This window comes from the organism of the source record quoted next, unplaced genomic scaffold (genome assembly GCF_019419815.1).
Source record: "Pyrus x bretschneideri cultivar Hongxiangsu unplaced genomic scaffold, Pyrus_bretschneideri_v1 Contig19, whole genome shotgun sequence".
Classification (NCBI taxonomy): Eukaryota; Viridiplantae; Streptophyta; class Magnoliopsida; order Rosales; family Rosaceae; genus Pyrus; species Pyrus x bretschneideri.
In genome coordinates this window covers 384,253-396,647 of record NW_025999490.1, presented here as the reverse complement: position 1 = coordinate 396,647, position 12,395 = coordinate 384,253, and the positions used below count along the sequence as shown (strand labels likewise).

General features: G+C 38.8%; 2 protein-coding genes across 5 annotated transcripts; one reads left to right on the top strand and one right to left on the bottom strand.

Moving 5' to 3' along the window:
• Positions 1–5,445: 5,445 nt before the first annotated feature.
• On the top strand, positions 5,446–10,332 carry LOC125476507 (protein FAR-RED IMPAIRED RESPONSE 1-like). Of its 3 annotated transcripts, none has more exons than XM_048582717.1 (9): positions 5,448–5,642; positions 6,230–8,577; positions 8,683–8,739; positions 8,996–9,064; positions 9,189–9,254; positions 9,376–9,444; positions 9,608–9,676; positions 9,756–9,863; positions 10,038–10,332. In XM_048582717.1, the coding sequence occupies exons 2-8, from the start codon at positions 6,373–6,375 to the stop codon at positions 9,834–9,836; spliced, it is 2,616 nt and encodes an 871-aa protein (XP_048438674.1). In that variant the 5' UTR covers positions 5,448–5,642; positions 6,230–6,372; the 3' UTR covers positions 9,837–9,863; positions 10,038–10,332. The 3 variants fall into 3 exon arrangements, 2 of the variants coding, with proteins under 2 accessions (XP_048438674.1, XP_048438673.1); XM_048582716.1 differs by having other exon boundaries at positions 5,449–5,642; positions 6,344–8,577; XR_007257760.1 differs by lacking the exons at positions 9,756–9,863; positions 10,038–10,332 and having other exon boundaries at positions 5,446–5,642; positions 6,344–8,577; positions 9,000–9,064; positions 9,608–9,624.
• Positions 10,333–10,559: 227 nt separating this feature from the next.
• Positions 10,560–12,141, bottom strand: LOC125476508 (50S ribosomal protein L7/L12-like). 2 transcript variants are annotated; one of them, XM_048582718.1, is made up of 2 exons: positions 12,005–12,141; positions 10,560–11,384 (listed from the first exon to the last, which is right to left on the bottom strand). In XM_048582718.1, exon 2 carries the CDS (start codon positions 11,273–11,275, stop codon positions 10,631–10,633), a length of 645 nt encoding a protein of 214 aa, XP_048438675.1. In that variant the 5' UTR covers positions 11,276–11,384; positions 12,005–12,141; the 3' UTR covers positions 10,560–10,630. The 2 variants fall into 2 exon arrangements, with proteins under 2 accessions (XP_048438675.1, XP_048438676.1); XM_048582719.1 differs by having other exon boundaries at positions 12,010–12,139.
• Positions 12,142–12,395: the final 254 nt, after the last annotated feature.

Here is a 12,395-nt window from a genome sequence, read left to right as displayed (position 1 = left end):
TTCCGACTTCAAGTGAGTGGCAGTTATTGCGAGCTCTTTAAGAGTTCCGATGAGATTCGTATCATCAACATACATTGCAACAATCGCAAATCTGAAATGTGACTTCTTAATGAACACACAAAGGCATAGTTCATTGTTCACATATCCCTGACTAGTCAAATACTCACTCAAACGATTATACCACATTCTTGTTCACATATCCCTGACTAGTCAAATACTCACTCAAATGGTTATACCACATTCTTCCAAATTGTTTCAAACTGTAGAGTGAACGCCTCAGCCGAATTGAGAGCGTGTTCCGGCGTTTGGAAATATTTGAACCGGTCAATGTAAGTCCTTCAGGAACTTTCATATAAATTTTCGTATCAAGATCCCTATAGAGATACACGGGTACTACGTCCATCAGCTGCATATCCAGTTTTTTAGAAACTACCAAACTGATAAGGTAGCGAAAAGTAATCATATCTATAACGGGTGAATAAGTTTCGTCATAGTCAATCTCGGGGTGTTGTGAGAAGCCTTGTGCAACAAGACGAGCTTTGTAACACACAATTTCGTTATTCTCATTACGCTTCCGAACGAAAACCCACTTGTAGCCAACGGGCTTCACATATGGAGAAGTATAACCTACAGGTCCAAACACCTTACATTCATCAATGGAACGTGGTTCAATATCATTGCTTAATATGATCTCAGTAGCTACAAATGCTAATGCATTGTCGACAATCATCTTATTTCTACGCCACACATCATCTCATCTAGCATAATAGATCGAAATCTCACGATTCTCGGGAGGAGGATTCGTCTCTTCAAGAACACTTCCATAATCTAGAATTTCCTCATGAGTTGGGTAGAATGAGTAAGCGATAGTCAGATTCACGGTAGGCTCTTCAGGACCTTGTGCTGTGATTTTCCTCTTCCGAGGATGTGAATCTTTTGAACCAAGGAGTCTGCCAGGCTTTTATGTAGAAGCAGATAATTGGTTAACCGCTTATGTACGTGGATCACCAAGATTGGTGTCCCGGGCTTCCAGGATGGTAGTCCGTTGTACATTTGGTACATTCATCTTTGCAGGCGTATTCGCAGCTGGAATATCTGATCTTGTCACGCGCGTTGGATTGGTAAAAGCATTTTGCATGCTCTGAGCTATGCCCTAGAGATCTAATATGCGATGCACTTCAGTTTCAGACTGAACGGTGCGGGGATCTAAATAAGACAAAGCGGGAGTCGTCCACGATAATTTGTGTAATTCTTTAAGAACGTTGACGTTCTTATCTCCCCCTAACGACGAGAAGACTATCTCATAGAAGTGACAATCCGCGAAACGAACGGTAAACAGATCGACTGTCAAAGGTTTTAAGTAACAAATAATCGAATGAGAATCATATCCGACATAGATTCTCATCATTCGATGATGCCCTATTTTTGTACGTAAGGGCGGCGAGATCGGCACATATACCGCACAACCAAAAACGCGCACATGCGATATGTCGGGTTTGTATCTGGTAACCAACCGAAGGGCACTAAATAGTTGTGTCGCAACAAGCCTCAGGCGGACCAACTTTGCTGCGTGCAATATTGCATAGCCCCAAGCAGCGATCGGGAGCTTGGTACGTATAATCAATGATCGAGCAATCATTTGTAGGCGCTTAATGAAAGCCTCTGCCAACCGTTCTGAGTGTGAACATGGGGTACTAGATGTTCAACTTTAACCCCAAGCGACATGCAATAGTCATAAAAAGTTTTAGATGTGAATTCTCCATCATTATCCAATCGAATAGATTTGATCGGATAATCAGGGTGGTGAACCCTGAGCTTGATAACCTGAGCCAACAGTTTGGAAAATGCAGCGTTCCTTGTGGACAACAAGCACACGTGTGACCAACGTGTAGAAGCGCAACCAAAACCATAAAGTATCTAAATGGTTCGCAGGAAAGGTGAATCGGTCCACAAATGTCCCCCTGAATCCGTTGTAGAAAAATGGAAGGATTCGAACGAATCTTGTCATAAGAATGCTTAATAATAAGCTTTCCCATTGAACATGTTTGACATACAATTCCTTGGATCGAACCTAAACTTCGAGTTAGTGGATGCCCGTGTGAAGATTTGAGGATACGGCACATCACTTCCAGGCTATCCCAAACAATCATGACAAAGTGTAATTTCGTGCGCGGTCCCAGTAATAGGGCCGGCCATATAGTGGCATTCAATGGGGCGTATGGCCGTAGTATACAAACCACTCGGGTTACGCTCTATCTTCTCTAGAATACGCTTTTAGCCATATTCGTAGGAAGCTATGCATAGAAATTCAACTCCATTTCTACGTGGGTTTCATCGTGGTAATTGTTATCTCTAATGTCCTTGAAACTTAGCAACGTTCTTCCGGAACCTGGAGAATATAGTGCTTCATCAATTGTCAAGATTGTACCATTGGACAACATTAGAAGTGCCTTACCGTATCCTTCTATTAGTTTGGATGGGCCTGAGAGGGTTGTCAGAGGTGCATTCTTAGGTATGAAGTTAGTGAAATAGATGCGTTCACGCAAAACAGTGTGTGTGGTTGCACTATCTGCCAGACAACTAACTTTCCCACTAGTCATACCTAGAATGAAAAATTAATTTGAATCGGTCACATGCATAAAAGTTCGTAAAAATAAATATCAATTCAAAGCAATTTCATTTATTCAAGGATGGTAATTAATTAAAACTTAATATCCAAAAACAAATCACCAACTAACAATCCAAACATAAAGGAAAATTGTTCAAAAATCAACCAAAAAAACAAGGGGGTTCGGCCACTTAGTGGAATTCGGCCCTAATTAACTTATTTCAACTAAAAGATAAGTCTATGTCTAAGATTCTAATCTTCCATAGGGATGATATCCTCCTAAAAGTCAGAAACCTCCATCTTTGTAGTCTTCGATTCGTCCACTTGCATGAAGTTTGATTCAAACTTCTTACGACGAGAATGATATTCATCTACAACCTTTTTGGGAGCTCAATAAACACGGGACCAATGGTCATTCAAACCACAACAATAACACATATCCTCATCCATGGTTTCAGGTGCTTTACCTTTATTCTTGAAGTTCTGGGCTTTGGGAGCGAGGTTTGTGCACTTATGGGCTTTGTTTCCTCTCTTATATAGGCCTTGGCTCTGTTGACCTTGGTGGGATGGCTTCTGACCGCCCCTACCACGCCTCTTTTGGCGTTTTGGGCTTTGGTTTGTGTTATAATGTGTTTCAGGCACATCAGTCGGCCCAGTAAGTCAAGCTTAATGATTCTTCATCAACAACTAGTTATGCTTTTTAGCAAGAAGTAAAACAGAGATCAAATCCGAGAACTTAATGAACTTCTGAGCTCTATATTGTTGCTGCAAGACAATATTAAAAGCATAAAAGGTTGAATATGTATTCTTCAGGAGATCCTCTTCAGTCAAAGTTTCATTGCAAAACTTGAGAAGTGATCGGATTCGACAAACTTCATAATTATATTCATTAACAGACTTAAAGTCTTGGAAGCGTAAGTGCTACTAGTTGTGTCTTGCTTCAGGTAAGAATATGTCCTTTTGGTGATCAAAGTGATCAGCCAAAGCGACCCATAATGCACGTGGATCCTTCTTAGCAAGATACTCAGGTTGCAAAGCGTCATGGATATGTCTTTGGATGAAGATCATAGCGGTGGCTTTTTTAGCTTTGCCAACAGGGCTCGTCTATTGCTTCTTTAATAGCAGGACGCAAGTTCTTTGCAGTGAGGTGGAGTTTCACATATTGAACCCACTTGAGGTAGTTCATTCCAGAGACCTCCAGAGCGGTGAAGTCGAGTTTGTTCAAATTCGGCATGTTCCTATCACAAAAGAGATGGACAAGATGTGGTTAGTGTAATGGAGAAAAAATAAATCCATTCACTTAGGAATAGAACATACAGGTTCTAATAGACATGTATTGGTTTAATTTTGCATGGAAAACTTCATGTTTTCAAATAAGGCATGTTTATAAGAAACTTCAGGTTTCAAAATAATTATGAACTTTAGGTTTATATATTTCTGCAGGCAAACACAAATGTATATGCAAACAAATATGAATTGATTTATAATTGTAATTATAATTGAATTGATTTATTTGGACTTCGGGCCAAATTAAAGTGTGAGTGAAAAAATATAAAACCCATTGGGCCTAAAATAATTAGGTGAATAAAACTTAGGGCCAAAAAAAAAATGAAGCCACGGGTGGCTAAAAAAAATTTGTGCCATGTATCCTAAGCCCAAGAATTGGGCTAGGGTTTCGAGTAGGTCTGCAGGCCTACAGTGAGTACTGGGCAGGGATTGGACTGCTGTAAGCAGACCCAAAAAAAACTAAAAAAAATGTTTTTTTTTCTTTCGCGCGGGCCGCTTCAAGAGAGCCCAAAAAAAATTCACTTTTTATTTTTTATTTTTTATTTTTATGCGGGCCGTGAGAAACTGTTTGGGCCGAAGGAACTCCAAAACCCAACGGGCTGGAGCAGTATGCAAAAAAAAAAAAAAAAGGCCAAGCCTAGTGGCTTGGGGCGGGCAAAGAACCGATGGCTCCTGGTTTCAGCTCGGCTCAAGCTGCAAGCTTGGCAGCATGTGGGAGACAATAGAAGCCCAAAGGACTAACTATGTGTGCACGGTGTGGCCCATCACCATGGATGGGGTAAGGCAAGACACGGGTTCAAAGAACCCTAACTGTTCTAATCGCAAATTTTTTATTTTATTTTTATAATTCAATTATATGCATATTCAAAACAATAATATGTTAATTTAATTCATTGTGATGCATATACAAATATAATTGATTCAATTCATAGCAAATATCAAATTCACATAATTCAACAATTATGATTATGAGGCATACACAATTTATGTATAATCTAAAATACGTAAAATGTAAAGTTGGGTCATGCATCATGGTGAATGTTCAAGCTATCAGGGCTGCAAAAATATCGAAAAAAAACTGTTGTTTTGAAAGAACCTGATTGCGTGATGATATGGATAAACTGGTTTGATGCAGAAAAATTCTTCAACGTCAGATTCCTAGGCGCAGCGGTAGGTGCGTGTTGATAACGTGTTGTGATCTATTTTATTTGACAAGAAGAGAGAGGGCCGGAGGCAAGGAGAAGAGAGAGAGAGAGATGTGTTTGTGGAATTGTAGGGGAATGTGTGTGTTGTTATTTTTTCTACATTGTGTCTTGATTTATAGTAGTAAAGGGAGAGAATATATTCCTTCATCTCCAAGGAATACAAGATACAATAAGAAAAGATAACTAGAATCAAATATAATTTAAGATTTATACAATTATACTTAAACTAGGAATGTTTATAACAAGTTACTATTTTTTTCGTAAACAAATAAAGTTACTACTTGCTAATGTAGGAGACGATCAAAATATATTGCTGTACTCAAAAGAAGATAAAAAAAATGGAGACGGTCAAAATCATTTTTGGAAATTTTAGGCGGGTCCCACGTGAAGGGGGAGAAGAGAGAGTATGGCAAAATGGAATGCGAGTACGGGAGTCGCAACTCGCAAGTCCGAAGCCCTAACCTTCATAGCCCGAAGCTTTTCCTACTCGCGGCCACCGATTGATCCGTCCTACTCTCCAGACCCTGGCCGATTCAGTTCGGGTAATTCCAATTCTCCTTTCCTTATTACTATCAACCCAAAGTTCAATTTTGTTTATCTATTTTTGTTATTTTTGTGATTTTTAATTTATTACTTATTAGCTCTGCACTTCAGTGATTGCTTGCAGCTTCATTTTCCTAATGTGCTTCTAATTATTTTGAATTTTATTTTATCTTCCTTTTTTAGCTGTTGTGAACACTTAGTTACTCTTTCTGGGTTCATTTTCGTTAATTAATGTGGAATTTCTGTTCTAATTAATGATCAGTAGTATTATTATGCTCTCTTACTTCTCACATGTAGGTTTTTTGTGTGAAATTTTTCATTTTTTGACTGCCACTTGATTGGTTTTTGTGTTCTTCAATTGGGTATTTGGCATTATGCTGAATTATGATGTTTTATGCTGAAATTTAGATTCTTTAATTTTTGTTTTTGTGGGTGAAATCTTCTGCATTTAGTGTTATTTGTAATGTGAAGTAGATAAGTAGTAATTAATTAATTCTTATCTCTATAATTTTCATTTTTGTGTGTGTATCTTGGTATTTCAGTTTGTGTATGTATCTATAATTTTCATTCTCCTGTGGTACTGCAGTGAAATGTTGTTAAAGTTTTTGACTTGTGATGATCCTGTCACTTTTGGTACTGCATCTAGTTTCCGGTTGTACTAAATATAACGCTTTTTGCTGCCGCGGGCATATCTGAACAGGTTGCTTTAAGAAAATTTAGATTCTTTCAATGGGGATAGATCTTGAACGGCCTTCGGGAGAATGCCGTAAAGAAGGTATTAGAGACCATGCCATTGTGAAAGCAACTAATGGTCCTGCAAATGATAATTACGATACAGGACAAAATGAAAACAAGGTGGTTGCCAGAGACGAAATCAATTTGAATTCTACAAAAGATTTAGAACCTCATGATGGAATGGAGTTTGAATCAAAGGAAGATGCATTTTCGTTCTATAGAGAATATGCCAAGTCTGTGGGGTTCGCTGCTGTAATAAAGGCCAGTCGTCGATCAAGAGTATCCGGAAAGTTTATTGATGCAAAATTTGCATGCACTAGACATGGGAGCAAACGAGAATCTAATACAGCTGAAGCACCAGAGTACGTTTCAAACCCCAGAGAATCTAGTATCTGTGACTCTGTTAAGAGAAAACGAGGTCGCTCTAACCGATCTTGGGAGAAAACAGATTGTAAAGCCTCCATGCATGTTAAGAGGCAAGATGGTAGATGGATTATTCGTAGTTTCATAAAAGAGCATAATCATGAAATTTTTCCTGATGAAGCCTATTATTTTCGCGGGCATAGGGATTTAGATCTAGGTAGATATGATGTTGATCGCTTAATTGCTATCCGGAGAAGAACAAAGAAGATGTATGTTGATATGGCCAAACAGTCCGGTGGCTTCAAGAAGTTAGATAATCAACAAGGTGGTGGGACAAATCAATCACTGAGCAGGAAGCATTTATCTTTAGAGGAAGGAGATGCTCAAGTTATGCTTGACTATTTTGTGTATATGCAAGATGAGAATCCTAACTTCTTTTATGCGGTTGATCTGAATGAGGAGCAGCGTTTGAAGAATGTTTTCTGGGTTGATGCCAAAGGTAGACTTGATTATGGGAATTTTAGCGATGTAGTATTTCTTGATACCGCATATATCAAGAATGAATACAAATTGCCGTTTGTTCCCTTTATTGGCGTGAACCACCACTTTCAGTTCATTTTGCTTGGATGTGCTTTACTAGCTGATGAGAGTAAATCATCCTATGTCTGGCTGATACGGGCATGGCTAAAAGCAATGGGTGGACGTGCTCCAAGAGTAATACTTAGTAGCCGAGATAAAGTCCTGAAAGAAGTGATTACAGAGGTCCTTCCTGATTCTCGTCATTGTTTTTGTTTGTGGCACATATTCGGCAAGATTCCTGATAAGCTTGGTTATGTGATTAGGCAACATGAAAAATTTATGGTTAAGTTTAACAAATGCGTTTTTAAGTCTTGGACAAATGAACAGTTTGAAAAAAGATGGTGGAAAATGGTTGACAGATTCAATTTAAGGGATGACGCATGGTTCCAATCATTGTATGAGGATCGTGGACGATGGATTCCAACATACATGAGAGACACTTTTCTGGCGGGTATGTGTACAACCCAGCGGTTAGAAGGTATAAATTGTTTCTTCGACAAATTCATGCAGAGGAAAACTCCGTTGAAAGAATTTTTAGAACAATACAAAACAATCCTTCGAGAGAGGTATGAAGAGGAAGTAAAAGCTGATTTTGAAACATGGCATAAGCAACCAGCATTGAGATCTCCATCACCATATGGTAAACAAATGGCAACTATGTATACTCATGCGGTATTTAAGAAATTCCAAGTTGAGGTTTTGGGAGTAGTTGCTTGTCATCCAAAGAAAGAAACTGAAGACGGAGTAATCAAAACTTTCAGAGTTCAAGATTTTGTAGAGAGTCAAGATTTCATTGTGGAGTGGAACGAAATGACATCGGATGTATCCTGTTTATGCCGTTCGTTTGAATTCAAAGGTTTTCTTTGTAGACATGTGTTGATTGTACTGCAAATGTCTGGTGTACACAGTATTCCATCTCAGTATATATTAAAACGTTGGACGAAAGATGCAAAGAATAGGCAAACGATGAGAGAAGGGTCTGATGCAGCTGAGTCTAGAGTTCAACGTTACAATGATCTATGCCGACGAGGCTTTAAATTGAGTGATGAAGGTTCTTTATCCCAAGAAAGTTACAGTATTGCGTTTAATGCATTGGAAGAAGCTCTGAGAAGTTGTGAGAGTATAAATAACTCAATCCAGAATGTAACAGAGCCAATCTCGCCAAAGACTCATGGTCCTCAAGGCTCCGAAGGAGAGAACCAAGGCAACAACAATATCGAGACAAATAAAAAAAATGGTGCATCCAAGAAAGGACAGGTTAGTTGAACTTGTGGTGATTATTATTCTTATATTCCTGGTTGTGTTTTCTTTTGGAAAATTTAAATGCTCGTTTGGTTTGGTATGTCTTTGGAATTCTTTTAGGTGCATTCGGAGCCAGAGGCCATAACCATTGGGATGCAAGAAAGCTGGCAACAAGTGGTTAGTCATGCTATGTTATTGTTTAAGCCTTACCCATTTTATAGCATAAAAGGAATTTCTTTATGTGGGTTCCAAACTGGTTGCCGGGGCACTTGAAATTACGAATTCCAGCCCGTGATTGTTTTATAAATCGCAAGAGAGCATGCAAGAGATGGTACAATATAGTTAGCAGCAATCATAATGTTTAGCAAAACACTTCTTATTCACATTGCTGTTTATTATTTCCTAAAATTTAGAGTGGCATGTTTATTCTTAGGCAGAACTCACCTCAAGAGCTCCAAACTTCGATGGTTATTATGGCAGTCAACAAATTGTTCAAGGAATGGTAAGATATTATTCTCATCACGAAATTACAATACTGTGTTCTGTTCAAGGAAAAAGACGTCTGTACAACAATTTATCCCATGCTTAAAATTGATTTGAGCTGTGTCCCTTGGATCTTCTTGTAGGGGCAGCTAAACACGATACCCTCCAGCCGTGAAGAATATCATAGCAATCAGCTTATGCCAAGGCTGGTAGTGCACATTTCCTATTTGTTTAAGAACGTAATTTTATGGATATTTTCATATAAATTTCTAATTATTTATAAAAAAGTACAGTACAACTTCTTCACTAAATCCTTCGTTTCTGCCACAGGGTCTAATAAACTCAATCGTGCCCATCCATGATTCTCACTACATGACTCAGCAAAGACTGCATGCGGTGGTACAGAATTCTTTTGTTTTTTCATAAGCTCACGGATTTTTTTTTTCGTTTAATCATAAATGAAAGGAGAGTCCATTCGTTTGAGGGGTGATGTCATTTGTTACTGTTAGTACCATTTCTGTTTGCATTTCTTGGTATAGTAATGATACCCTGTTGTGTGTAGGCGCAGTTGCATTTCAGACCACAATCCATTCCGAGTTATTTTGACATTCAAGATGGTTTGCAAGATGTGGTATGCAAATACTAACCTAGGTTGTCTGGATTTTTTCTTGGCGTGAGATTCTTGACATCGGTTTTCATTCTTCTTCCAGGACCAGTCTACTGTGGGAACCAATCAACCACATGGCTTGTCATCAAAACATTTGCATTCTAAACACCCATCTCATCAGTAGCGAAGTGTTAGTACCTGTCTACCAAAGGTGAGTTATAAGGGATTGACTACCTGCTCCCAAACGTTTCAAAACCAACCTTCGTTGGCCTATATTCCATCATAGTTTTATCGATACCAACCTCGGTTCCTAGTACAGACTTTTCTTTGATTTCTGTTTTCCAGAATCATAAGATTATAATGTAGCAAATCTATTATTTCACAGGTGAAGAATGTGGGAATGAAGCAACACTCTGCAGCAACTGAGAAATCCAAAATTGAAGGAATCTAACGTTGCAGATTTTGTCGGAGAACAGGGAGAGATCCGACCATGATCAGGAAGACGGAAATATCGTTGGTGTTTGTCCCAGTAGAGATGTGGAAATCCCTCAATTCCAAGAACTAATATTATCCGATTCTTCTTTTTTTAGCTTACAGCTATTCTGTATAGGTGATTGCCTCCTCTGTCAAATACAAATGTACATTTTTTTTAAGTTAATCCAATTTCCAAGTCCAACTAATTAGCCATGTTCATATTTTCCATCCCCAAGCATTAGCACCATCTGGGGGTTTGGAGAAGCGATTTCCGCACTTCTTTTCCTTCCCACGCACTCCTCCCCATTTATCCACCAGTTGACTTAAACAAATCAAAGGAGGATTGAGAGGAGTGCGTGGGAAAAAAGTGAACCGCGGAAATAATTTCCTGTTATTAAACTTGTCGAAATTTAATATCGAGAACATTGACTAATCTCGCGAAGAGGAGTACATCACATTGACTAATCTCGCAAAGAGGACTAAATCTTGATCGTCTTTTTTATTTCATTCAAGAGAAACTTTTGCGCCAAGAGCTTTCAGCTTCTCTATTAGTTGCTCTCCTTCTTCCTTTGACACTCCTGTCTTTAGCACCGATGGCGCCTTCTCCACTAAATCCTTTGCTTCCTTGAGTCCCAAGTCGGTGAAGCTCCTTACCTCCTTGATCAGTTTTATTTTTGAAGCAGCCTCAAATGACTCCAATTTCAATTCGAATAGAGTCTTTTCCGGTTTCTTCTCCTCCTTAGCTGCCGACGGTCCCTTCGTCGCCAATCCTATTCCAGCAGCTCCTGGCTTCATGACTCCTACAACTGGTGGTTCCGTCATTCCCTTTTTTCTCATCAAAATGGAACCCAGCTCAGCAACTTCAACCAGTGTGAGTGATGATATTTCATCGACAAGCCTAAAAACCCGATCAGTTGGAGGACTACGATGCTCCGTGGGATCAAATGTTGCTGGATCATAATCAGCAGGGAGTCTTCTTTGGTCAATCTCCACCTCTTCCTCCTCTTCCTCTTCTTGCCTTGCAGGTCGACCAAAGTTTCGACAAAATCCATTTAATCTACCAGGGTTCAGTGCTCCAACGGAAGAAATAAGGGGTCTTCTGCAAATTCCATTAGGCAAATGATTCCGTAATCTTAAGATCAAACTCATCTTTTCAAGGTTTGCACATGAGTCGGTTCTATAACAAATGGAAATCAACCTATAACGAACCCATTCACTTCTCGCAATCGCTTATCTGGATCCGGAATCCACACAAAACCTGTCAGATGCATTTGCTAAGGTTAATAGAGTTTCTAATGCTAAAGAATCGAACGTTAAAGCTAAAAAAAAAGGCTTGAATCAATACACTCTCAGAAACAAACAGAACTATCCTTCTTCTACCTGCACATCATTTCCCATTGAAAAAATTTATCTCCGCCAACTCTTTGTAAATTTCTATCATTGGGAGGTAATGATATCCAAAATTTTTGTCTTCAACATCCTCCCATTAAAAATCAACAAATAACTAAAAAGGGGAGGGGAAGTGCTTGGTTTCTGAGGGTAGGGGCGGAATCGAATTCCCGAATTCCATCATTTGGATTCCGAGATTGGTTTTGTGTATTTCGGGTATGTTTTAACCACAAGATTCGGACTTTTGTCTGCAACAATCAAAAGAAGAACAGACAGGAAGCAAGAAATCATTAAAGTTTCCAACTTTTGATTGAAATTTTCTGATCCCATTTTCTGAGCAACCAAACAGAAGGTAAATTTATGAAACTAACAAACAAAGAAGCGCCCATTTCCGGAGCCTGATGGAAACTCAATTAGGCAATCACATGAAACCATTTCTGATTCACAAGTCCAAAATCAATCATCACAGAGAGAGAGGAGAGAGAGTACCTTACGAGTTCTGAGCTCGTGTAAGTTTGAGGTAGAACCCAACAGAGACTGAGCGAGAAACAAGGGTTTTTGTATATGTTTTTTAAAGGAAAATAAAAATCCCGGGTTTAAACAGGCACGTAAGACCGACCCAAGAGTAGACAATTGCCCCCTATTCAGTCTCATTTTTCCTCGATTGGTTAAAGAGAGTTTTAACGAAACTCCTAGTACTGTTCATTTTAAAAAATTACATTTTACCTTTTTCTTGTACTATTAACTACACATTTATTTGTTATTTTTCATTAAAACTAAAGTTTTTTTTGGACTTCTTCCTAAGTTTTTCCTTTGGTTTTAAATCGTTTCTATGACATGATCCATGATCCACATTTAATTCTCTTTTCATGTTTTTGCT

Bases quoted from the DNA above. Each gene is read 5' to 3' on its own strand.
- LOC125476507 (XM_048582717.1), top strand. From the start codon at position 6,373: ATGGGGATAGATCTTGAACGGCCTTCGGGAGAATGCCGTAAAGAAGGT. The intron at 9,255-9,375 runs GTAGTGCACATT...TTTCTGCCACAG, and splicing joins ATCAGCTTATGCCAAGGCTG to GGTCTAATAAACTCAATCGT. The intron at 9,445-9,607 runs GTACAGAATTCT...TGTTGTGTGTAG, and splicing joins AGCAAAGACTGCATGCGGTG to GCGCAGTTGCATTTCAGACC.
- LOC125476508 (XM_048582718.1), bottom strand. From the start codon at position 11,275: ATGAGTTTGATCTTAAGATTACGGAATCATTTGCCTAATGGAATTTGC.